The 26,614-nt window shown below is 41.6% G+C and overlaps 2 protein-coding genes across 5 annotated transcripts in view; one reads left to right on the top strand and one right to left on the bottom strand.

Annotated features, from left to right (window-relative positions):
• The window catches only part of ide (insulin-degrading enzyme), a 32,171-nt gene extending 15,570 nt beyond the window's left edge, over positions 1-16,601 (top strand). For both annotated transcript variants that reach the window (XM_056395506.1, XM_056395505.1), the window contains exons 16-25: positions 1,703-1,813; positions 2,071-2,191; positions 3,186-3,277; positions 5,153-5,264; positions 8,173-8,340; positions 8,818-9,090; positions 10,185-10,246; positions 12,950-13,022; positions 13,110-13,177; positions 14,148-16,601. In XM_056395506.1, the coding sequence (XP_056251481.1) occupies positions 1,703-1,813; positions 2,071-2,191; positions 3,186-3,277; positions 5,153-5,264; positions 8,173-8,340; positions 8,818-9,090; positions 10,185-10,246; positions 12,950-13,022; positions 13,110-13,177; positions 14,148-14,243 (1,176 nt within the window). In that variant the 3' untranslated portion in view covers positions 14,244-16,601. The remainder of the gene's footprint in view (positions 1-1,702; positions 1,814-2,070; positions 2,192-3,185; positions 3,278-5,152; positions 5,265-8,172; positions 8,341-8,817; positions 9,091-10,184; positions 10,247-12,949; positions 13,023-13,109; positions 13,178-14,147) is intronic.
• A 49-nt stretch (positions 16,602-16,650) lies between these two features.
• The window catches only part of marchf5 (membrane-associated ring finger (C3HC4) 5), a 29,383-nt gene continuing 19,419 nt past the window's right edge, over positions 16,651-26,614 (bottom strand). For 2 of the 3 annotated variants that reach the window (XM_056395529.1, XM_056395527.1), the window contains exons 3-6: positions 24,121-24,251; positions 21,256-21,439; positions 20,665-20,858; positions 16,651-18,779 (exon numbers count right to left, since the gene is read on the bottom strand). In XM_056395529.1, coding sequence (XP_056251504.1) covers positions 18,663-18,779; positions 20,665-20,858; positions 21,256-21,439; positions 24,121-24,251 — 626 coding nt within the window. In that variant the 3' untranslated portion in view covers positions 16,651-18,662. The remainder of the gene's footprint in view (positions 18,780-20,664; positions 20,859-21,255; positions 21,440-24,120; positions 24,252-26,614) is intronic. The other variant, XM_056395528.1, reaches the window with a different exon arrangement.

Genomic DNA, 26,614 nt, shown 5'->3' on the forward strand with positions numbered 1-26,614 from the left:
TTAATTGCCTTGACAACTTAAATTAAGAGTTGTCACAAGACTTTTCCATTTCTAAGATTAGTGTTTTTGAAACCAATTTGTTTAATTAATTTGAATTAATTTTGAGAATCATTAATATGATGGTGTTTCATTTTAGCCCCCATGGCATTTTAAACTTTGTGCAGACTTGCAGTGTACACTGAGCCTTGTCTGGTTCAGTCAAGGACGTATAAGTGGCTGATATTACAGATTCACTTCCAACATTCATTCTGGGTGATATATTCAGCCAGTGAAAATGCAGCAGAGAAGAGACGGAGAAATACTAGATGGCACAATTTTACCTACTCCGTATAATTATTTTTTGGTCCTTTGGCTGCCATTCTCTCACTTCTATTGTGTTAGTGTCATACAGGTAGCGTATGAATAATCATCTCTGTTGCAAGACACAAGGAATAAAGCCAAACGATGCAGATTCTCTGACACATTTATAGTCACATTTCTGCTGATGCAAGTGCAGAAAGGACGATGGAAGTAAATCTGTATCCAGGAGGTTTGATGCACATAGTGAGGAGCGACTTGCTCAATCAGGCATCTCTTTGTTTCCCCCAATTCATGAATACAGCAGTTTGTTCAGCTGTTTGTGTGTCAGGGATTTAATGCTGCATAGCAAAGTAACAACCTACCCATGACTGAAAAAGATTTGCAGTGGTGGTTTTGTGTTCTGTTCCTTCAAGCTTTCTAACTTCCGCACTAACACACTACACCTTTTGTCATATGACCCATTAACCTGCTTTCATTAGCTGCCTCTCACCAGTAAAGTCATGGTTTGTGGCGTGTCCTTATAAACTGTTATTCTACACACTGTCTGTGTGGCTGTGCGATGGTAGCCATGTGTAATTGATTTGAGTCAGCAGTACTGGTGTGGCTGGCTGGCCTTTTGTCAAGGTTAATGATGTTAGGAGAGATTACTTTTAACAGGTGTCACCACAGGGACTTAGCGACAGGGAGAGGCAAGGAATGAGATGAGTCTGAGAGCACAGCCATGTAGCTGCAGGTTTTGCTGAATCATGAAGGACCATAAGGTGCGGATGACATTGCAAAGTGGAGGCTTTAAATAACTTTTCTTTTCCGTTTTTAAAAAACACATTTGAATGAGAAACCTCATCATCAACCACTAAGGTCTGTTCTGTCTTCCTGAAAGATTCAGTTAAATCGGTTTGAACTGCCAGAAATGAGGAAGTAATGCTTCCTAATATAGTTGATCAGTTGTTTTTTTTTTATCGTCATGTTTATGACCAACCAAATAATATAATGTAAAATAAAAAGACAAACATAAAGGATATTTATGATATGTACACACTATTGAATTGGAGCATGAGTATACACTGACAGCACTAGTGATTGATAGGAATCTCTTATTATTTATATTCCTCCAAATTTATGGTCTAAATTTACTGGGACATTTTAGGCTAGCATTGACCTGCCGTTACATATTTTGTTATATGTACTGTAGCGGTGGTGATCATAAGATGGAGAGTGATGGGATTTTCTTGACAAGCATTTGGTCAGCCAGCAATTACAGTACTTAGCCACACATTATTAATAAGTAAGTCTAAACTTTCAAATCAATAATCAAAACCACAGTATAATCTGTCTGATGATTCAGTTTATCTTTCTGTTTGTTGATAATGCACCACCTGTCCTCTATCACCGTCTGCTGCAGCTGTCTGTTAAAGGTTACAGTGACAAACAGCACATCCTGCTGAAGAAGATCATTGAAAAAATGGCCACCTTTGAGATAGATGAGAAGCGCTTCGACATTATCAAGGAAGCGGTAAGCCCCGACTGCAGTTCCACCATCAATACAAGGTTATGATGAGTCATGATGGATCGTAAATATGACTTTCAATTCATTAACTTTAACACTGTTCAAAATCTTTACTTTTCCTTACAACACATGAACAGTAACGTAGCAACAGTAGTTATTGCTCCACTGTAATAGTTTTGACTCTCTACAATAGTTTTGACTTTCTGTTTCGGTTCATGAAGTGCTAATGTTGAACTGACTTTTCCTCCTCTCCCTCCCTGCAGTACATGAGGTCTTTGAATAACTTCAGAGCTGAGCAGCCTCACCAGCACGCCATGTACTACCTCCGTCTACTAATGACTGAGGTTGCTTGGACCAAAGATGAGCTCAGAGAGGCCCTGGATGGTGAGACACCGCTCTTAATCTCTTCTTTCTCTCTTTACTTCTGTCTCAAAGTCCCAGCCCTTGTGCTTATTAGCCCTTTTTCTGCTATTGGCCAAACTGAGTTCACTGAAATGCAGAATAAATGCATAGTCAATCCTTTCCTCAGGCTGGAAGTGAACAGACAAAGCTTGGCATACATGGCTAGTTAGCAGAATGAGTTTATTAGTTTAAAGGTAGTAAGGAATAGGCTTTGAATCCCGGGATAAAGTTTAAGGTGTTTGGCTTAAAGTTGGGCCGCTCTTTCCCTCCTCTCATCTAAACTCCTGTCTTCTCTTCTGTCGTCCTCCTTAAATCCTCATTTGAATGCTGAGGCTGTTCTCCAGCAGATGCCTCCCTAGCTGCAGTCTTTCCTCTCTGCAGTGCCCGTCTGGAACCTGAAGGGCAGATTGTTATATTTTTACCACAGAGCTTACACAAACTATCCTTGGATTCACATGAGACTCAATTAACCTGCAGGGTCAAGGCCTGTAGCCCAGTCACTAGGGCCTCCAATTACCACAGCTTGTTCCCTTATCAGTGTCCTTACCCTCTCCTCTTCCCTCGTCTGGGGTCTATGAGACATTTTTCTCTGTGTGTGTGTGTGTGTGTGTGTGTGTGTGTGTGTGTGTGTGTGTGTGGCTGTGGACAAACAATCATTTATATAAATTGTGTGTGTCTGGGTGTGCATCCCTGTTGTAGCTCATCCTTGAATCTGGGTCAGACGTTGCTTGAATTCAGATTGGCCAGCCCACACTGAGACACACTTGATTTTTGTGCATGTGTAACTGAATGTTGAAGTGCGTGATTGACCATGTTTGCATCATAATCTAACATGTGACCACCTTTTGTCTTGTCTGTGATGGGATTGCAGGACAGTGAAACTGCTGCACACAGCACTTATTCTGTGGTTTTTACTGATTCAGTCTTGGGAAATTGCTCTTTGATTGATGGCTGTTGTCTGTGATCTGTATTCCAGATGTAACTCTCCCACGCCTCAAGGCCTTCATACCTCAGCTATTGTCACGGTTACATATTGAAGCTCTTCTCCATGGCAACATCACCAAGGAGGTTTGTTTGGTGTCTGTCTTTTTCTTTTTTTTTTTCTTCTTCTTTTTTTTTTTTTTTTTTTTAAACTGCCAGCTGAGGCAATTTGAATTTTGTTACCCCTTTGCCTTGGTGGATATCATATCAAAGCTTTGAGGTTTGTAACATACAGTGCAAGTAAAAGTACGGGAACGCTTTGGAATTACCTGCATTTTGTATAAATTTGTCCTAAAATATGGTCACATCTTCGTCTAAGTTACAATTAGGAATTGGGCTGAATGATGTGCTCATGGAATCATATTGTGATGATTTTGACAGATATTGCATTTGAGATATGAGTCACATTTCATTTTCACTGAAAAAAATATAAAAAGTATGATTTTTTTTGCTGGGGTCTATACCAAACAAACATGATCCTTTACATCTGAAGAATATGATTTTATGGGCATCTCTGCAGCACCACAATGCTTCATTTATACTGGGATGTTGTGACACATTTTCCTTTAAACATGAAAGATTATAATTGTTTGTGTGATATAAGCTTAAGAACATTGTGTTAGTTTATACTAATGACTTAAGGTCAGATCATATTTTATGGCCAGTTAATGCAGAAAATCAGGTATTTCCAATTTTTTTTTCGCGTCACTTTATGTGTATGTCTTTTTTTTCAGTGAATATAAAACGCACATTCTTATTCTAAAGAAACATTCCAGTCACCCTCAGCCTTTTTAACTGGCCTTCCAATAGTATCACAGAGGATTATTGTCAATAAATTATTACAAGATCTAGCAAACAAGTCACACATTAAACAAGGTCCCAGCTGCCACAGCAACCGCCTTACATCTTGTAATGATGACAGCGTCACAGTCTGGTGGAGAGAGACTTAGATTCAACAGTGGGAGCAATGATCCATTTTGTTGTCATTGAGCTGCTCCTGTAACACCAGAGAAGAACCGACTAAGGAGTCAGGCAGTCCTGTTATGAGGCTGTGTGATACATGAGGAATTTTTCATTTTCATAAAGCAGGCCAATTAGAGGGTAGGGAAAGGTCACCTCAAACATTGATTGAAAAAGTTACTAGGGATGTAGCTTTAATTACTTTCTTGTTGTTTGGTGGCAAAACGGGGACAAAAACTTCTCATCTAACTTTGTTCTACAACCCCAACTTTTTCATACAATATATTGACCTTGGTGGAATCCTGGATTTTAAAGGCTCAGACAAAACCAAAACCACTTGGCGTTAAAAAGGGAAATTATTATTTTGGTTATTTAGGTTACTAAGAGGTTGTGTGATTATATCTGATGCTGAGATGTCTGCTCAGGAAAACCCACTTAACTCACTATTTTCAGTTTTCTCCAAGAGTATCCACGGCTGGGGACCTGCTCAAACAGAATTTTGTGATGCTGCAAATGAAATAACATTCACCTCCTTTGTGTTAGAAGCTTGGGTAGACAATGCATTGCAATTCCTGCAAATAAAATTTAACTATCTGAATGAAGGGGGAAAATACCCACTGAATATCAAACAAACCTCAGAGTTTCTAGGTGTAGGTTGAGAGAAATACAATACCTACGTGTACCATTCATTTACTGTACAAGTGGGAAAGGTCCAATGTCAAGCAAAGTTCTTTCTGGTCATGTGGAACCCACAGCTTAATGCAGCCTGTTGGGGAACGTCAGAAGCAATTCTGGGGAATGTACATAGAAAACTTACTACTAACTAAACCGGGAGCCAGATTAAAGGAAACTGTGCAGAGCAGAAAAGTAAATTACAAGTTAAACATTAGAGCTCAGTAGTACATGATGTTTGTTTAAGAGAATTTTCCTTAAAAACACTGTTACTTAGGTTTTTGTGGACTAAAATGTTTTTTTTTCCCACCCTCCCTGTAATCTCTCCAGTCTGCTCTTGGCATGATGCAAATGGTGGAGGACACGCTCATTGAGCACGCTCACACGAAGCCCCTCCTCCCGAGCCAACTGATTCGCTACAGAGAGGTGCAGGTTCCAGATGGTAGGTCCTGTGCTCTCCCACACACACACACACACACACACACACACACACACACACACACACACCAGTTAAGCACTCTTAACCATCATCCACCAGTCATGCCTGTCTCCACAGTGATCACGCAGAAAGGTTCTTATCCAGCGCTCCTGCTCTCGTCATCAGTGAGGCTGCCGTGTGTTTTGTAAAGACTTGATTAAATTCATTTCCCTTGGAGGAACATAACAGTCACTGGGTGGAAATGGACGTCACTGGGCGAAATACATACACACCCTCCCCTTAGCAGTTCAAGGATGAACACAGACACGCAAAGCACCTGTGCTGCCTTTCATTACATTAGGAAAATTGAGTGACGTGGAGAGGAAAAGCAGTGCAGCACAGGGCCACCTGGAGACATCCTGTGTTTCACCGAGGGATTTTCCAGGCTTGGCTCCAGGCTGCCAGTCGGACACAGAGCAGGAGCACAAGAGAAGGACGTAAAGGATGTAGATGCAAAATTAGCTTATGAAATGACCGACTGGCTGACAGTTCGCCCAGGAAACGCGTTATGACTCTGAGCTGAGAGCTTTAGAGAGTCAGAGAGTTCACATAAATCTGTGGCCATTTATTCATTAATCTTTGGTAAAGCACCATGAACTGATCGACAGGCTTTTTAATAACATGACAAACACTAGAAAACAACTACACTTCTTAGTGTTGTCTGTTGCTGTAGCAAAGAAACAACATATTGACATCTGTAATTTAAATTTAAAATAGATTGATGGGGCAATTAGTTATATGACAGTTTTAATAATATGGTAAAACGCCGTATCATTTAGTTGCCTGTCAACAACATCATATCCCCTATGTACATGGGTTGGAGTTGTCGTTGCCTGCCTGCCAGAAGCTCAAAATGGACCTTTATCCAGTTTTAAGCCACATACACCTTTTACACCTTGGTCGTTTCAACTATATATTTTAACCAGATAAAGGATTTTAGTAATCAGATGTCTGGATCTTAAATTATCAGAGAAAAAATGTTAGGCAGTGAAGCACCTAGCCACGCAGATGTCCTGTGTCTGCCAAACAATGTTGGCGAATCACTGATTTTTTTCCTTTTTAAGTGGAACTGCTTTATTTGATGTTTTATACTGGTTTTAATCCCCTGGTCCATTTGTTAAGGAGAGGAGGACACCTCTGTAGATAATTTGGCTGCCGGAAAAACCTCCTGAATGTCTGTATCTCTGATAACTTATGAACCAATCAAAACAAAGGTTAGCTGCAGTCTCAGCTCCCAACCTTTCCTGGATGTATCATGTCCGCTGTACAGCGTCGGTGAAACATTGACTTTAAATGTTAAACTGCTTTATTCAGTGTTTTTAACGGTTATAATCACCTGGTCTGTTTGATTTGGAGAGGAGGAGACCTCTGGATAATTTGGCTCCTGGTAAAAACCTTCTGAACGACAATGAAGGAATCCAAACCAGGAGAAGCTTAGGGCAATGGTAGTGAAGACAACAACTCCCATGATCCCACGCTATTTTATAGTGTCACCCGACGCCATCTTTTGTTCTTGTTTTAATTGAGAGACCCCTAGCAACAGAAGTTGCATACTGTGTGTTTAAAGCAGTAAGTTGCAGTTTCAGCTCTTACTATGCAGCATGTAGTGTTTGATGGTTGTTATGCTTATGCCACACTGACAGCCTGATAACGTGCTGTAAAAAAACAAAGTTCACTCTGACATATGAGCTTAAATTTTCTAAGCTTCACATTAGTGCTTTGATTAATCAAGGCTTTTATCTGTTCTGCTTTTATGTTTCTGAAGTAAAGTTAAGTCAAAGTTACGACACATGGAGCGGGGTGGGGGGGGCTGTGAGGACTGTGGACGTGACGCTCCCTGAGTGCAGAGCCTGAGTGCTCACTCAGCATGTGCATAAAGGTACCTGCATTACGCACCCTTAACTTGTCCTCCATTCAAAGTGAGTTTGATCACACTGGACTCAAATAAGCTAAAGCTGAGCATAAAGGCAGTCTGGTTCTCCCCATGCCAGAAGGGATGGCTCCTCTGAAAGCAAATATCAAGCACAATAAAAAGCTAGAGGAGACCAATTTGAAGCCACTCAGCAAAAAAGCACGATGTTGGCCTTCAGCAGAATGTCTCCGCCTTTCTGGAGAGTGTCACTACTGTCCTCTGTGTGAACTCTCCTGTTTCAGTGTATTACACTCAATCTACGCCTCAAGCAAAGTGCTCAGGCTTCACTGCAGTTACTTTACACAGAATTGATTACATTTTTGACAGACCTGATTATGCACAGAGGAATGGATTATATAGAGGTGTACAGCTAAGCTGGTGAAATTCATTTCAGTTCAGGGATCACTGTGGATTTTGGGTTCATGAGAAGGATTCAGACTGAAACTAGTTGAGCTTGTTTTTGCTCAGTCACGGCATCACATGCTAAGTGCAGCTCTCATCTGAGCAAGACCGAGTCACGTTTGACAGAATCCTGTGAACTTGCACATGCTTTATAATCTTAATTAAATCTGCACACACATAAGAGAAAAGAATTATTGCTCATGTTATTTGATGCTGTCTTCCACTACCTGTTTTATGTTTAAAAACTGGAGCAAGAGATTTGAGGGAAAAGGATGTTTCAGTATTTTTAAACATGTAAAAATTACTAAATATTTTGAATTTAATGTCTTAAATATTTTTCTGACTACTTCAGTGTCTTTATCAAGATAAAAAATGCATTTGTGCTCCTTCAGTTGTGTTGTTTCCTTTAGTCTTCAATTGAAATAAAATGGGAGGTGTTTTTTGTTTCAGAAGCTGAGCCTTTTTCTCTGTTTTCTGTCTGTCTGTTTTTTCAATGTGTTTACATTGTATGATTATAATACAGAGTGAAATGAACAAATATTCCTCTATTCCTCTCAGGAGGCTGGTATGTTTACCAGCAGAGAAATGAGGTGCACAACAACTGTGGCATTGAGATCTACTACCAGACAGATATGCAGACCACCCATGACAACATGCTGCTGGAGCTGTTTTGTCAGATCATCTCTGAGCCCTGCTTCAACACACTGAGAACCAAAGAGCAGCTGGGTGAGTCCTAAATATCACGTTGAACATTACGTTTACACTGTTTTCCAATCTGGATTTCAAGTAATAATGATGCCGGAAAAAAATGAATTTTTCAGTGAGAATGATGTTGCATTTAGTAATTAGATGCTGCTCTTTAAAGAACAGACTGTGTAAGTGAAGTTTCTAAAGTACCGTCAACCATGATGATGTTTAATCATTTGAATAATTTGAATGGATTGAGCCTTGGTTCCGTAAGAATAATGGCAAACCTAATATTAATATCAAGCTAAAGGCAAAGACGGTGGTAAAATGAAGTGACGAACACACTTCACAAAACCCTTCTTGTAAAATGCTTTTTTAAACATTTATAAGGCTCAGTTCATGAACATGAGTGTGTGATTGTGAAATTAATAGTTTAGAGCAAGATGGCCTTAGAGCAGATTTTCCCTTACAAGCTAATGTGTCTTCCTACTGAGCTATCTTCTCTCTGTCCCCCAGGCTACATTGTGTTCAGCGGGCCCCGGCGGGCTAATGGAGTCCAAGGGCTGCGCTTTATCATGCAGTCGGAGAAAGCGCCCCACTACCTGGAGAGCCGCGTGGAGGCTTTCCTCTGCACCATGGAGAAGGCTGTGGAGGAGATGGGCGAGGAAGCCTTCCAGAAACACATCCAGGCCCTGGCCATCCGCCGCCTGGACAAGCCTAAGAAGCTGTCCGCTGAGTGCGCCAAGTACTGGGGGGAGATCATCTCTCAGCAGTATAATTTTGACAGAGGTGAGGCATCCCAGCTGCCCACTTCACTGCTAACCCTTGATTATGTTTTCTTTCCAAGTGTATTTAAATATATTTTAAAACCTGTCCTGATCTACCAACCAGACACCATGAAGAGCTTGTGTTACATACAAAGTCAAATATAAGTTCTTGGGAGTTATCAATATTTTGGTGGGTCCCAGAGGTGAGTGGGATGCTGCTTAGAGCTGCACAAATTAGGATCGATTAAAGCCTGAAATAATCTGCAGCCGTAGCACACCTCTCTGTTGCAGCACTCTCCTGAGTGCCATAATGGATTGTAATGGGCCTGATTCACTGGTAATCTGCCTAAAGCCCTGAGTGATGGCAACACTGACAGTCTGCCAAGGGCGTGGTGGTGATTACTGATACTAGCAGTGATGGAGGGAGGGAGGAGAGTCAGGAGGGTGAGGGCAGCTAACACTCAATGCCAAGGGCACAGAAAAAAACATACAGCACACATCATCAGTCAGAGCTTACAGTCTGCTTCATGGGCTGACTGTGAGATAGAGTTGCTGTTTGTTAAATGCTTCGCTTGATTCAGTATCCTTTTTTTACATTTTGTACAAAAAGACTTTTGTTTGATATGATTGGTTTTTAAAAAGCTGAGGTTTACCAATGATCTGTTTGCAGCAGTAGAGGCTGTTGACTGAGAATTGTTCAGAGTGGTGAATTTATTTTCTTCTGCTGTGCTCAACAATTCGAGTTTGTGAATAGTGTTTCTTTCACAAGCTACATTATCACAAAATCAAATCCAGGAGACAAACACAATTGAATATCAAGAAAATGATTCCTGAAATGAGTTCAAGCTAGAGAAATCAGAGGTTTCCACAAGCAATCGATCTGATAAATCACACTGCAAGTTTATTTTTTAAACTCACCGACATGAATCAAACTGTTTGCTGGCTGCAAAGGTGAGCAATAGAGCCTAATTTAAAGTTTACACAGACTATAATATGTTGGCTTAGAATGTATATCATGTGTAGCCCAGATCCTCTTTGACATGCTCACACCATAGTCATAATGAGCATGCTACAACTGATGATGTTAACTCTTGTGTTTTCCCTGTTGTGTTGCAGATAACATTGAAGTGGCATATTTGAAGACTTTGACAAAAGAAAATATAATGCAATTCTACAGAGTGAGTACAACTTTGTCATATGATGGCTCTTCCCTTTAACACATGTGACAGTGAACAGTGGGAGACGCATCCCTGTCCTCCAGTTCAGCTCAAACTGACATTTGTGGTTTAAATTCCGCTTCTTTATATTATTTTTATTTAAAAAAAGAAAACAATATATTACAACACCATTCAGCTTCTACAGAGACAAAGGATGATGAAGCTGAGAAATAGTCCTAGAGGGTTAGAGAAGAGGGCTTGCCAGTCCAGAAATCCCTGGACTGGCAGGAAGACACACGTGTGTGTACGCAAAGATTTAACACAAATCTGAACTTTATCTTATTTAATATGGAAATGGCAACATGACTTTACAATGAACAAAGATGAAATGACTCCTTCGGTGTAGTTACTCCACAAACTGCTACAGATTTATTTGAATGGCCTTAAATTATGACACTCATTGACTTTAATTGTGGTACTTTGTGGCTGTGGTTAATGCTGTATTGACGGCAGAGGTGTCATTAGGAGGCAGCTACACACATTACAGCAATAACCCAATATTTAATGACATGGAAGGGTCATTAAATATTTCAAAGGTCCATCAATCATTATTAAAGGCACATTTGGACTGTCTAATGAGAAGTGGTTTAGTCACAATTCTGTGAAGGTAAAATTAGCACTGATACAGTCTGTTATTAATATCTGTGTCTGACCCCAAACTAAACCTAAAAATTATTGACTGACTTAAACATTTAATTTGATAATAACATGAACTGACAAGAAATTATTTGTTTAGACAGACTGGACATTATTTGGCTGCTGTTATTTATGAAACATCTGGGCGAACTACTGTAGCTCTGTCAGACAATTTGTTGTTTGACTTCCTTCTCGACCTTGGAAATGGCAACAACTGGAGAAAACAGTTGAACCACAAGGTCCATTTTGTTGCTGCTGTGTTGTCCATTTTCCAGGCACTTTATGAGCTTTTAAAGTTAAAGTCCAAACAAATGAGAAACTGTGAATGTGAATCCAAGCAATATCTATAATTCATTACAGCTGGGCAAATCCATCTGCTGATGAAGGCTTAATGATATGATTGAAAGCTCCAGAATGGAATTTAAAAATGTACATAAGCGTCATGAGATCTTCTGAGGCTGTCTTCATCTCAGGTCACCAGTTGCTGCACGGACATTAAGATTTTTTTTTTTAACTAGCTGTTGAAGCATTGTTGTACTTCTCTTGAAAGGAATTGGGTTAATGATTCCAGTTACTTTAAAGCTCCATATTTTCCTCTTCTCTGATTTATGTGATTTAAGTGTTGATCCATAATAAGATATCTGTGGTTTTAAAACCAAAAAACCACCTCAATGTAGTTTTACTTCTCCTCTCTCAGGCTTCTCTCTGGAGCTCTAGTAACAACAGGTCGGTGAGCCAATCAGAAGAGAGGAGGCTCTGATCCTCTCCTCTGGTTGGCTCACTGTTCTCTGAGTGATTGAATAAAAATAAAGCAGCTTTCAGGTAAAACACTCAGAGAAACCAAATCCTGCACGGTTGGATGGTGGGTCCAGGTGGGCGGGGCTTGGGGCATGGCTGAGAGCAGTGACTGCTTTGTGTTGACACAAAGTTCCAGAAGTCTCGACTGATGGTTCAGTGTCTGAATACAGGCTATGTGCATTTCTCTGTGGACTGAGGCTTTGATACTTTCCCAGTATTAATATAGAACCTAGACATGCTCTATAATCAAACACATGGACAAATACCTTTATACTGTATGGGACCTTTTAAAAGTTTTTACAAAATGTTCCTGCGACTTCTGGTGCAGGTTTTGTTTATGTGAATAATCGCTGAGAGGAAAGTATGAGAGTTGCATTCTGTAGAATGATGTTTTACCTTCCTAGTGTAGATAATTGGATATATTGATCACTAGTACAGTAAAAATAGTATCAGACTCTATCGAATCAGTGTTGCACTACAGTGACTGTATGACGGTTACATTTCTGATGAAATGACAGCATTGGTTCAATATACAGAGTGAGAAAACCACCTGCACTGTGTGTGTGTGTGTGTGTGTGCTCGCGCGCATGGTTTTAGAGGATTCAGTCTGCCCTCCCAGCTTTCATCTCCTGCCTCCTGCTTCTATTCATAGCCGTGGAGGTGACACTGACACAGGGCGCTCACAGCATATCAGCTGCCATAATGACAGCCAGCCAGCCTGTTTCAAGGGGGATAACGGGCCAGAGACACACGGCCGCTGAAAGAATTGGCATTATCTGAGCCCAGCAGAAACCATTATAGGCCCCATGCAGAATAAACCTAATGCATTTCTAATGTCATATCAGCTGCAATCACTTTTTTCCCCTCCACTCTCGGTCACCAGAGTCGACGCTGTCTGACTGCAGATGAGCCAAATCTTCAGTCTCATATAATCCTCCATCCAGAGACAGTGATGAGGCCTGACTGTGTAGCTAAATCTCCACAGGGCTGTCACAACTGATCCCTGACTCAGTGAGAAAAACATGGCCACCCCAGCCACACTGCTCCAAAGAGTCTGAACACACTGATGAGTCATCGCACTAACTGCTGCTGATGGATTCATCTGTTTGTTTTCCCCAAAACTATATGTGGGGATTTAATTAATGAATAAAACTCAAAATCACAAACAAACAACAACGTTCCCTGCCACCCGCCTTTCATCATTCCACCTGTCTGTCTGTGTCTGTGCAGGAACGACTGACGGTCGACGCCCCGAAGAGACACAAGGTGTCCGTACACGTCCTGTCCAGAGAGATGGACTCCTGTGAGTATCCGTAGACACGTGTTGGTTGCAGTGGCTTCACTCAATGACATACAGGTAAACTTGACAGTGTGTGTGTCTGTTCACCAGGTCCAATAGTGGGAGAGTTCCCTGCTCAGAATGATGTCAACCTGGCTCCTGCTCCCTCCCTGCCACAGGTAACAATCATGTTCTGTATTTATACTTCATTTTTTGTCAAGCTCTCTGCTTTCCTGACAGCTGTCACATGTTTACTTCAGATTTCAGGCAATGAGAAAAATACAACATGACATCAATCATTTATTAACCTGTAACTGCTTTGTACAAAAGGAAGACACAAAAGATCAATCAGAACTTTAGTGCAGCTTTTTCTGGACAGAATTTTGTGCAAAGAATAATGAGGCTTTGTGCCAGTCTAGTGATATTCTATATTTTTAATAATCAACAAATCAACAAATCACGTGAAAGGACCAAATTCATCCCATTATCTGTGTCTAAAGCCTGATATGTTATTCCTCTGTCCAAAAAGAAGTGAAAACACATCAGTGAAGCCACACTGTTGCACTGGGGGGGACAAGTTTTTTCATGACCATGAACACACTGTAGTTTATTTTGACTCAGGCCCCCACGCACCGTCCTGCTGCCCCAAATAATCACTAGAGCACCAAATGTGTATTAATCTGCAGAATAAAACAGTCCTGAACAAACGTACTATTACCTCTTGTTTGAGTGGTGTTTGTTAAAAACTACAGTCATCTGTTTTGGGGGCTGTGCTACAGTCTTGGTAGGAACGTTGAGTGAAATAATGCTGGTGTTGTCCTTTTAGACCAGTTCTGTTTTACTGGTCAGAACTGGGAAAGAGCTGTTTGTTTTTCTCAACTAATTTCCCCTGTTTAGAGGAAGTGATTCATGCTGAGTGAAAACAGAACAAATCCATGAGGAAGAAAATTTTGCAGCAGCTGTTGCGGATTAGAGAAAACTGAAGTTATAAAGCCCCTATAGTGTTAAGTGGTTACCATGGAAACGGCTTGCGTGTAGCTCTTTTTGCTATCAAATGCAGTTTAGGGAGGGTGCAGACAAAGCAGAGTAAGTGTAGATGTGTCTCAGTAGGAGTTTAACCTGCAGACTTTTTTTTTTTTTTTTTTTCAGCCCACGTTGGTTCAGGACATGACGGAGTTCAAGAGGAGCCTGCCTCTGTTCCCTCTGGTCAAACCTCACATCAACTTCATGGCTGCCAAACTGTGAGTGAGTCCGGCAGGTCGACACGCAGCAGCAGCACGGGGGCGCCGGGGGAGGGCGGCTGCGAGGGACCCCGCTCAGTTTCCCACCTACATATCCCCCACCATCCTCCTCCTCCTCCCATCAGGAAGACTCTTATCTGACTGAGCCTGCGTGAGTGTGTGTGTGTGTTTGTGTGGGTGCGTGTATGCGCGTGTGTGTGTGTGCACGTGCATGTGCACGTGTGGCAGGCTGGGGCCACTAGAAGAGATGCTTGGAAACAAATGCGTGTATTTGAATCACAAAGTTAGCCGTGGTTGTCAACATAGCTGTGATAACAATAGAGGTCACACCAGACTCACCTCATGTTCAAATCTCTAAAAGGAGATGAAACACTCACACGCATCACAATACTGTGTAGGTTGTTGTAGAAGATATAGAAACAACCTGAAAAAAAAAAAAAGATGAGGGCCAGATCCCTTTAAACAAGTTTGAGTATACTGCAGAAGCTTCACACTAGGAGGCGTTTTATTTGAATTATTCAGACATGCTGCTTGGAGAATGGATAGCTGGTTTATTGTGATGAGCTGTGGGCTGCAGAGGTTGACCACACTAGGTCCATGAAGGTCTCCTCTTTTTATTTGTCGGACTGCTTTGTTTGCCATGTAACTCTGGGAGGCACCGCGACTCTCCTGAAAACGTTATCACAAAAGACGCACTCGGTTCAAACGGAACATTTTATTCAAATTTATGCATTTCTGAAGAATATCTGCCTTTATAATTACGGTTTTAATCCTCGCTGCTTTTGAATTTTTTTATAATTTTATTTTTTTGCTTGTAAACTGGTAAAATGTTGGGACCCTTTGAGGAGCTGTTTTTAAATTGCTAATCACAGAGAACCATGCCCGTGGAAATGAGTTTTTATTTTTTATTGCATTTTACAGTAGTGTGTGATTCAGACATCTCAGGGGTACCTCCATGCTGTTTTATTTTTACATTAAATTTTATTAGTGAGTGATTAAAATACAAAACACTTTTATCAGTCTGTCATCTGCATCAGAAGTTTGTTCACTAAATGTGATCAAACACTTTTTAGTCTCCAAGTTTTTTTGTAGAACTCAAAGGACTTATTGGCTGTAGAGATGAACAGTTTTATTTTTGCTCTCTGTGTCTGCATGTGAGACATTCTGCAGCTTGTGCCTTTCCAGGGGGGCATCAATTACTTTGTATCTGGCTGCTCTTGGTCTGATCCGGGGCAGAATCCTGGAAGATCTGACACCCCCAACCCACCCACCGCCACCAACCCCACCCCCAAAAAAAAAAAAAAAAAAAAAATGCTGGACTGTGCACCGGCTCTTACAGCGTAGATCAAAAAACAAAAAGCAGCTAGACTTTTTCTGACAGGAAATATTACACTTATGAAGGGGAGGGTTAGAGAAAAGCTCCGGTCTGGATTTCTTTCTGAATATATGCACTTCTCTCTCAAAGCAATAACTTCAGTGATGTAGACGGTGAACAGTGTGAGGCAGAATGAGATGTAGCCCAGAGGAGCTGGATCCACACTGGTCCCAGGCTCCGGCCTAAACCGCGGAGAGGACTGTGTCTGTTCTGCGTGAATAGTGATGTCAGTGCCGTGCAAGCGTGACCTGCTCTCAGGTGCTAACTTAAAAAAAAAAAAAACTAAAAAAAAAAAAAAACACTGCTGGTAGAGCTGCCAACCACTCTCTTCAAACAGCCAAAAAAAGAGTTAGGATTTATTTTTTCCCCGTCTCTCCTCCACCACACCTGCGCTCAGGTCTAGTTCATCGCTCACTCACTCGATGCTGCGAAGATTTAAAGCGTGACTTCAGGTTGGAAAGTTGTAAGGCAGGACCTGTAGGACTGTGCTGTATCTAAAGCTTCTTCAATGTTTTCCAGCATTTTACTACGTCACATCAAAACAACTTCAATCTTTTTAAATTTTCAAATGAGACCCTGTGTCATCGTAAACTGCTACTGCGTTAAAAGGCACTATTACCTTGTGGTTAAAACCCAAAGACAACCAGCAGCAGGAGCAGCAGCTTGCCTTAGGTCGTCTCTCACTCCCACAGGCAGTAGCTCGACGGCGTCTGCGGCAGTGACGAAGCCGTTTCCATGCAGTGTTCGGAAGAAACTGGCAGCATCACATATCAGGCTTGGATGGGCCATGCACTGTTTACCTTGTGAAGTACCTAGTGATCGGTTTACATTTAGAAAATCAGAAGCTTTTTTAATTTCTGGATGTCTCTGGCAACACGGGACTGCGATTGGCTGGTTGGGTTCATGGGCTGATGATAAGAGTGCTGATGTTTTTGAGTTTTTTCATTGTCTCCTGTGTGTTTCTAATTAATAAACAATTGAATGGAACCAGGTGTTTGTTTTCCTTCACTACAGTCTCGACACATGCACGTCAACGTTGTGGAAAAATACCTTTATTCACAGAACTGGTACCATTTTAACTCTTTAAGTCAGAAGCAACTTCTGTACAACACAGTTCACGCTTGAGACGTCTCTTCTGGCAGAGCGGAGACTGAACGGTGAATGTGCTGGGGAAGCTGTGGTTTGCAGATGGTGGGAGGACATCTGTAAAGCAGGCACAGTTTTACATGTGCAGGTTCAATATTCCAAGTGTTCGGCGTTGCGTCACATACCACAGGTTCTCATGTTTCTCACCTGAGGGGCAGAAAACAGCAAAACACACCAAGATTTGCCACAGGAAATGAATGACACTGATAGTCACATTATGCTCCCAATGATTTACAACCTCTTTCGTATCATGTAAAGCAACATTAAAGAGTCAGTTCAGAGATAATAAGCCCCCTCTCTCCTGCCTTTAATGCAGATCCAGAGCTTTATTTATCAAGCTTTTTCTCCCCCAGTTAATCTCTTCTGATTTAGTAATGGCATTTAAATATTATAGTAAGAGAAAAGTTTTCATTGTCTACTGAAGAAATGATCCCAAATTAGATTTTAAAAAATGAAAGGGCACATTTTCAATGACATTTATCTGTAGTGTCAGGGTGGAAGCAGAAATCAAAAACAAACTATCTGCACCACTTGTATTAAGTGAGAAAATATGGCTTGTCATTTGGGTGAACTGACCCTTTAATTTCCAAAGGAGTCCTGCCAAAGTGTCAGCTGCTCCAATGACTCATTTCAAATTTCCACTGTCCAAGTTTCACTTGTGTCTGCAACCAACCACAGTCTGACCTGAGCTGCACTTCACACTCAGGCAACACAGCAGTCCCATCACATGTTTGGGAGAGGAAAAAAAAAAAAAAAAGGAATTGTATTTTAAATAAAAGCCACATAGAACGAGTCCAAGCGGAGGAGTTCGAGTACTTTCACTCCAGTGAAAAGTGCTCCATCCAACGTCGTGTGCGAGTCACCCGAAGCTTTAAAAACTGTTTCTCAGTCCCAAATCCAGTCAGTGCAACAAGCTCTGAAAGGACTAGAACATCCGCACGGCCGGTGGAGACGGTCTCATGGCAACAGGCTTCAGGAGCTCAGACTAACCTGAAGTGCTCAGATGGGCGATGAGCGTTAAAACACACCACATAAGAGCTTCTTGTAAAATGGAGATAAAGCTACAGACATGAACACCGCCAAGGCATGTGAAAAAAAAAAACAAAATCAAAATGCAGGGTCTAAATCACACACCTCTACTTTAACTTCTGATCTGTGGTCAGTGTGTTAGGGTTTCATAGTGTAGTATTTAGATTCAACCTCAACACGTCATGTTTTCCTCCTGGCCGTAGTTAATTTACTGCATCATGACTCACAACTCTTAAACGCATTTTATTATTTTATCATTAATACATTCCATACACTAAACATTGTTCCTCATTCAATATAAAGCCCCTAACATTGGCAGAGGGGACTTCTCAAATCTGCAAAATAAACATTATAAAACAATCATTTATTAATATTTATAAAACTTTATAATTACACATGCCCCGCATTTTTTTTCCTTTAAAATACAGTTAAGTTTACAGCAAGTATTAGTTATGTGATCGGTGAGACACATCCACCCTGCGCAAGTTCTTGGGAAAGAGGTGTGTGTGTGTGTGTGTGTGTGTGTGTGTGTATGTGTGTGTGTAACTGCAAACGTGCTCCAGTCTGTGTCCACAAGTCTTTTCCAGTCTTCACCGAATGAAAGCGTCAGAAGATTAAAAACGATGCGAGGTGGCGGTGATGGGGATCCTTGCATTGAATGTCAGCTCCAGAAGGGAGGAGGGGTGAGAGGGGTGAGGAGTAGGTAAATGAGGGTGACACTGATCCTAGTCTGTTTCACCAGCACTTCCTGCTCAGGGGTCTGACTTGACATGTTCATCTCCTCCTCCCCACCCTCACCCCTTCAGCGGATGGGTGTGTGTGTATGCGTGTGTGGTTCGTGCAGCGGTCCTCCCTCTGGACTGTGCCTCCTCCTCAGGCTTCCTCCTGCTCGGGGAAGTTGAGGATCTTACGGTGGGCTTGCCTCAGGTACTGCTGCTGTTTGAAATACACCTTAAACGCTCCCTTGATGGCCACGAATGCGATACCTCCCTGTGGGGGAGAGAAAAAAAAAAGAAAAAGTTGAGTTTAAAGACACATCAAAGCCTTTTCCTCTACTCCGCTTCAGAAAGATCCTTTCATTTCCACGCCGACTGTCATACGAATGACAGCACCTCACATCCCATCAACAGACAGAGGAGATCTTCCTGGTTGTTTCCTGTCCAGCTGTGAAAGGGGACTATTTGAAAACTTTTATAATACTTCATTGTACTTGTTAGCAGATGTGCCTAAACTTTTGCACATGCCCCAATTTAATTAAGTTTTGATTTCATTTTAGTTATGAAATAAAAGGTGACAGTATTAAGATGTGACAAAAAGTTCATTTGCTGCAGGGGGTGTTTTTACTTCCTTTCACTTCAAAAACCAACTAAATATATAGTTGTAATGTTGCATATTGTTTTTGAACAGAACTTGAGTAAATTTGAAATGTTATCTAGAGGTAACAAGATCATTAAAAACTGTTGATGTGCTGTAAATGTAAAACTAGAATCACCGCCTCACAGTTGTATGTCTGCACCAACCAGCCAAGTAGCAGGAAATATAGTCAAAGTCTCTTCCTCCTGAGTTACAGCATTGAATAATTGCCAGAAGTGTGACATTGTATCACAGTGAAGTTGACCTTTGACCTTTTGAATATAAAATGTCATGACTTTTTATCCCATTAGACATTAAATTGCACGTTGTAAAAACGTGTTTTGTGAGGTCACAATGTGCCAGAAAATGATGAAATTCCCTTGGGGCATTCCTGCGATACCGCGTTCACAGGTGCGTGAGGTTACTGTGACCTTGAACTTTGACCACCAAAATCGGATCAGTTCATTGCTGAGTCTAAGTGAATGTTTGTGCCAAATCTAAACAGATTTCCCCGGGGTGGTCTTCAGACGCCACATTCAAGATGCCAAAACCATGTTTCGTGAGGTAATCGCGACCTCGACCTTTGAGCACCAAAATCTAATCAGTTCATCCTTGAGTCCTTGTGAATGTGTGTGCCAAATGGGAAGAAGTAACGTCAAGGCGTTACTGAACTATTGTGTTCACGAGAATGGGACGCACAGTCGACAGACAACCTGAAAACAGAACGCCTCTGGCTGTCGGCGGCGCAGAGGCATAAAAAGCAACTGTATTAATATTTGAAGAAAGGTTCATTTTAATGTCAGATAGCTGCAGGGGTTGTCTTTACTTCTTTTCACTTCAAAAACCAACTAATGTGTAGTTTACCCAGGAGTACCTGAAACCTGTTCTTGAACAGAGGTATCATCCAGAAGTAACAAGATCATTAAAAACTGTTGATGTGCTGTAAATTTTTTTTAAAAATGCAAAAACTCACAAATCAGCCTACATCTGTGTTGATGTCAAAACTTGACTCATGTCTTAATTTTGAATGAAGCTCTGGTCGAGAACTTTAGAACATAATCTAAGCAGAGTCATCAGTGCGTCCTCCTTCCTGCACACGTGAAACTTCATCATGCCAGAGCTTTCAGTCAGCAGCAGCCTGTCCGTCACTCACAGAGCTCAGTGCTTGAGGACAGAGTGTTCAGTGGTGTCAGTGCAGCCTGGATCACATGAGCCACTCCGGTTACCTCTCTGTCCTCAGCACTAGGTGGGTGAGGAGGTGGGGCCGCATGAATGGTTCATACGTTGCAGTTATCACAGAGGAATCATTTATTCACTGACACTGTGGCTGTGTTCCCTTCAAACAGCAGAACTTAACACACTTGATTCTGTTACAAGGAAAATCATTCTGACTTTGTTTTGGGCTGCCAACAGTCAGAAGCTCGAATTTACAGTAACAACAATCATATCACGGTCCAGCACTGTGTGACAGGTGAGTGATTCATCATTCAGTCATTTTACAGTTGTGTGTTGCTGAACCCACCAGGATGGTCCTCTGCAGGTTGGAGTTGACACTGCTGAACATGAGCTTCCCCACGATGGTGGCGATGGTGGGGAAGACTAGGGCACCACACAGGATCCGTGTAGCCGACACGTGGTCCGCCAGGGGGCTGGCCTCTGCGGGGATCCGAGGAACTGGACAGCCAATCCCTTTAGAGACAGAAAACAGCAGCAGAGCTGCTGAAACAACCACTGCTTCTCAAGTGGCTCGCTCCATGATATTATGATAAAGTCGCTCCTCTAAAAATGTTAGGAGACTTGTGGTTGAGTGGTGGTTGTGTTTCGGTTGCAGTTACACACCCCTGCTGAGTACAGTTACAGCTTCTGCTCATATTGATTTCACATTGGGAGCAAGTTCTGAATTAAGTCCAAATTCTAAATGGCCGACATTCAAATCAAAAACATAATCACAACAGAAAACAGACTGACGCAGTTTTCAAATAAAGGTTAAAAAGAAGAAAAACATTTTTGTGGTTTCTGGTTGTAAACACGATACGAGTGTGTGTGTGTGTGTGTGTGTGTGTGTGTGTGTGTGTGTGTGTGTGTGTGTGTGTGTGTGTGTGTGTGTGCTGACCTGGGAAGATGCTGTTGAGGATCTGCAGTTTGTTAGAATACTTCCTCCACAGACGCAGGACGTAGTCCTCCCAGCGGATCATCTTGCCGAGGATCAGCATGACCGGGATGGTGGGCAGGCCGATGAGCAGGAACAGAGGGTCGGCCCGCTCCATGACATCCAGGCCCTCCTTATGGCCCACCACCTGACAGCAGAGAGCACAATCTGAATGGAAAACTACAGCCGAGAAGGAGTGAGTAAAACTTTATTTATACGGTATCAGTACAGAATTAAAAACATAAATATTAAGTGCATACAAACACAACACACATACGAAGACAGAAGCACACAGCAACCAGTCCCCACGCAGGACAAGCCTTGAACTTAAAGAAGTGTGTATTTAGATGTTTTCTGAAACAGTCAACAGACTCAGCTGATCTAATGTGAGGGTGGAGATTGTTCTGAAGTGTGGATGCTAGCCAGGACAGCAAAAGAGCAGTCTCCTTTGGTTTTCTGTTTGGCACGCGGTGCAGCCAACAGGTTTTGGTTGGATGACCTCAGTGGCCGCTCAGTGGTGTTAAGGGTTTAGTAACTAGGAAATGTAGGCAGGAGGCAGCAGCTAATCCATGTAGTTCCTTTTAAGTGATTAAAAGAATCTTAGAGTCGATCCTGAACTTCGCTGGCAGCCAAAGCAGCGAGGCTAAAATAAGAGTGATGCGACATCTTCAGTTCTCAAGATCTGAGCTGCTGCATTTTGAAAGAGCTGAAGACGAGCTAGGGCAGTTCGAGTACGGCAAGAGAAAAGGGGCTTAGAGAAGTCACCAAAGGGAAAAAATCAAATCAAAAGTAGATAATAATGGTCTGATTTTTGCATTGTTTCTCAGTTGAAAAAAAAACCAAACGGATTGAACCAAGTTATTGACATGGTGTTCAAATTCAATGTCAAACATGACATCAACATTCCTAGAATATGATTTGATGTAGGGGGCAAGTACACCCACACACTGGAGACTGATATTTGTAGTATTTTTGGGACCAAGAATGAGAAGCTCAGTTTTGTCAGAATTTACTTGAAGAAAGCTAAGTGCCATCCAGTCTTTTATAGCAGCTAAACAGGTGTGAACAGTGTCTAGGATTTTCTTTTACATAAAGCTGAGTGTTGTCTTAGTAACAAGGACAAAATATAAAACCAAATATAAACTGATTATCTGGTCCAAAGGAAGCATAGACATAGAGAAAAGAATGGGACTGAGGATTGAGCCCTGAGGCACACCATGTAACAGCAGAGTGGATGAGGAGACGCATCTATTTGACAAAAATGATTCAAACCAGTTTAAGACTTTCCAAACGCAACGCAACTATTTAGTCGATTAATGAGGATGTTCTGACCAACTGCATCAAAGGCAGCACTTGCATCAATTAAGATTCAGCCAGCGTGAGGATGTCACTTGTGACTCTTCACAACTCAGTTTCAGTACTGTGGCTTTGGCAAAGCCAGATTGAGATTTATCTGAAATATTGTTCTCTTCAACAACTTGAAGCAGCTGCTCCACAACAATTTTTTCCCAATACTTACAATACAATATAATACAAGAACTGAATTTTGAATCTAAAATTGCTCGGAATGGATGGACAGAGGCTGGGTTGTTTGAAAAACATCTGGACACATGCCTTCTTAAAATGATGGGGGTCACAGCCGGAGGTGAGGGACAGGTTTACAACAGTGAGGATGGCCGGCCTGTGATAGAATATGGAGGGTAAATATCAAGGTGGTGGGAGGACAGGTGCAGATGAGAAATTGTGTTAATGAGGTTGCGCATGATAATGGCAGCAAATTGGATTAGTACATTTGGAGCAACACTAGAAAGACCAAAAGAGATGAACTGGGACACAATGTTGGATCTGATGCTGTTGAGCTTGTTGACAAAAAAAATGATAAATACTTTTGACAATCCTCAGCTGAAGTGGCAGAGACAGCGGCGGGAGCAGCCTGTACAGGCTGTACAGGCTGACTGATTGTGCTACACACAGCTCAGGGACTGTGTTTATTAGTAGTAATTAATTCTGAGAAGTAAGCTGTTCTTGCATCCTTTATTTTCTGCACATGAAAGAGCTTTTGACTTCAATCAGAAATTAAACATTTAAGTCTTTTTCCATCTGCGCTCAGCTCTCCTGCAGTCCTGCATCATTTATCTGGGGTGGTGATTTGGCGGCTGATACAGACCTGGTTGTGACAGGTGCAATGGTATCTTTCACCAAGGAAGCACATTATGAAAATCAATGACCAGATCATTTTTGTTAGAATGTATAGCTTCAGGATTTACACAGTATTTGGCATTAACAGTGACAGGAACATCGCACTTAAGAGCACAGTTATCAGTATAATTGGACCAGAACAGGGACTGAGGTACAGGGAATGTGATTGGAAGATTTTACTTTGACCCCCTTGCTCAATCTTCGTCACTTTACCGTGTGTTTACTGTGGACCATGACAGAGTCGAGGAGTTTGGTGAAGTCACATTTTAGTATTACAGAGTTCTGTCTGAGGATCTCATCACATACAACATGAAGGACAGCATCCTGGGCGAGTAGGTGATCGGCACAAAGAACAACTCTAATGCTACGCCCAACTAAATTTGCTAGGTGGCGCTGTTGCGAAAAACTAGTGTGCCAGAAATGCAATCCTTGGACAGAAAGGAGAAACAGAGGAGCACAAAAAGGCATCTGTGACTTGAAATACAGACATGAGTTGCAAAACAACTTTCGAGTAGATTTTGAGTTTGATTTCATTTGCCAGCTCACAGGTACAGTCAAAGTCACAACACTGACCAGACTGAACAGGCCTATTATAAACCAAAACCCCTCAGGAGGGATCACTGGTCCAACCTGCATGACGGTGACAGCTCCGTAGGTGACAGCAGTCCAGTAGATGGAGCCCACCATGATGCCAGCAGCTGCAAAGGGTCCGGCCTTAGAGATGAGCCGGTCGGCCAGGTCCAGCACGTAGACCACGGGACCTGATGGAGGAAAACATCAGGTATTAAAGTCAGACATGTGCAACTTTTATTTCAGAGTTATTCTTATCACTGTTTGGTAGACAGTTACATTCTCAACCTGTGGGCCCTTTCCTGAAAATGACTTGGGGTATAAAATACAGGGCTGCAAATGTTATTTTCATTTTTGATTAATCTGCTGATTATTTTTCCGATGAATCATTATTCATCATTATTCATCATTAATTGAAGATACCTTGTTTTGTTCAACAGTCAAATCCCAAAGAAATTCAATTTACTATCATAGATAAAGACTTGTTCACAATTGAGAAACCATGACTAGTGAATTTTTGGCATTTGTGCTTTAAAAATGATAATTATGTAAAAAGATAATGATAAACAACATAACATCATCAAATAATTACCCAAATAGTTGCTGGTTATTTGGTCGACAAATCGCTTCTGCTCTGATAAGGCTGTCATTTAATCAGCATTGATGCCAGAATAAGTATTTTACAGTAGCACCCGTTTCATGGCTATAAAATCAGAAATGACACACTGGATATAAAGTATATACTACTTATACTTCTGAAAATATAACAGTTTATAAAAATATAATCCTGGTGAACAACAGTGCGCAAAAGGTAAAAAATTAAAGTGACACGGGAACATTGTGTCACTGGCAAATAGTCAAATACATTTGTGTCAGTGAATGTTTCACCACGCCTAAGATGCTATTCAAATGCATAAACACAACGTTTTGTGCATCAGAGCAAATACTTTCTAGAAGACTGCAGACACTGAAGTCAAGTGTAAGGTACTGTGGGAAATACAGACTAGACAATCAGCTAATGAACAGTGAGTGTTTGTACAGCAGGGGTCATGAGACTCCTGCTGCTAAAACAACCACCTGAACAAGAAACATGAACACATCTAAACTCAACACATATCATCCATCTACAAAAAGAAAGGCACCAGTCATCATTCTTTAGGTGACCTATTCCTTATGCAAAAGTCAGGCTGACAGGTCACGTGACGCAAGAACAACCACAGCCTGTCTTCAGGGTGAATGACCTGCATTATAACAACAGTAAGAGAACTGATGACACAAGGAAACTCACACTAAATAGACAACATGTGATCAGGCATTCTTCCAGTCCAACAAGAAAAATTACAACAATGCAGTCAAGTGAAAGTAGAGTTTCTTCTTCAAGGCTTTAACCAAAGACTGAAGCATGTGAGGTATGGTGCACACCTTGTGTTGTGTTGACAGAGAGGGAGGAGGCTCTCAGGCGGGTTCCACCTCGATTAAAAATAACCGGGCTGATTCTTGACAAGCATGTTATAAGGATTAATCTGAAGTCTTTACTTCCCTGTCTGAGATCAGGGGCAGGACCCCAAAAAAGGACCCCGCTCCAGCATTCCTGGCTGACTCGGGGGAAATCATGCAATATTTACAGGAAGGCAACCTGATTTCCTCACTCAGACAGACCCATCCACATCCTATTAATAACTATCCTGTGAGTGGGAGGAGAGCGGGGTGGGGATGCTACCAAGGGGACCAAGCACAGAACACAACACTGGGCCTGGATGTGTTGCAGTGGAACTCTGTAGCTGCAAGATGAGATCCACAGCACACAGCAGTCTGGGTTTACAGGCCCTGAAAACCTATTTTCTCAAACACCTTCTTGCTATAATCAGTGTTGTCCTACATATACACAATACTTTCTGCCAAAGTACGAACAGTTTTGGGTATTTCACGAGAGATTTCTGTATCTGACCAATCACGAAGCGCTGCGCCCCTTAGTTACAGTTTATATTCTTGTCGATTTTCCATTCTCACACGGGCACATGTGCAGTAAATAGTAATAACAGTGGCAAGTCTACATCTCTAAATTCCTAGTAATCTTTTCAACAATTCGTCCTTGATTTCAGACAAGAGTAAACCTCTTATTTCTAGCGAAAATGGTTGATTTTGTCTGCTGGAATGGTGACTGTCAGATCTGTCAGATTTTATTTGTTGCAGCGAGCTAGCTAATTATGCTAACGAGATCAGTAGGTCGGTTGAAAACTCTGTCTCTGGTTGACATTTTAATATTTCCAGACAAATAGTTTTATCAACAGCTAGTTAAGTCTCCCCATTATAGGTATAAAAAGGAAAAATGCAAGATCAGATACTTATTTCATTGTGTTGTAACCCTGTTTGGCTAATTTATTGTTCATATTTTGCAGCATGTTTGACTTTTTAGTTACTAGAGTAAAAGCGTTAAAGAATGAGGACTAAACAATGTGGAAATGTAACGGCAACTTGGATAACTAGTTTGGAGGTGGTCAAATATAAACTTGCATCAATCTGAGCCTGAGGGCAGAGCTGCTAATGTCAACCA

The sequence above is a fragment of the Seriola aureovittata genome, chromosome 14 (assembly GCF_021018895.1).
Source record: "Seriola aureovittata isolate HTS-2021-v1 ecotype China chromosome 14, ASM2101889v1, whole genome shotgun sequence".
Classification (NCBI taxonomy): Eukaryota; Metazoa; Chordata; class Actinopteri; order Carangiformes; family Carangidae; genus Seriola; species Seriola aureovittata.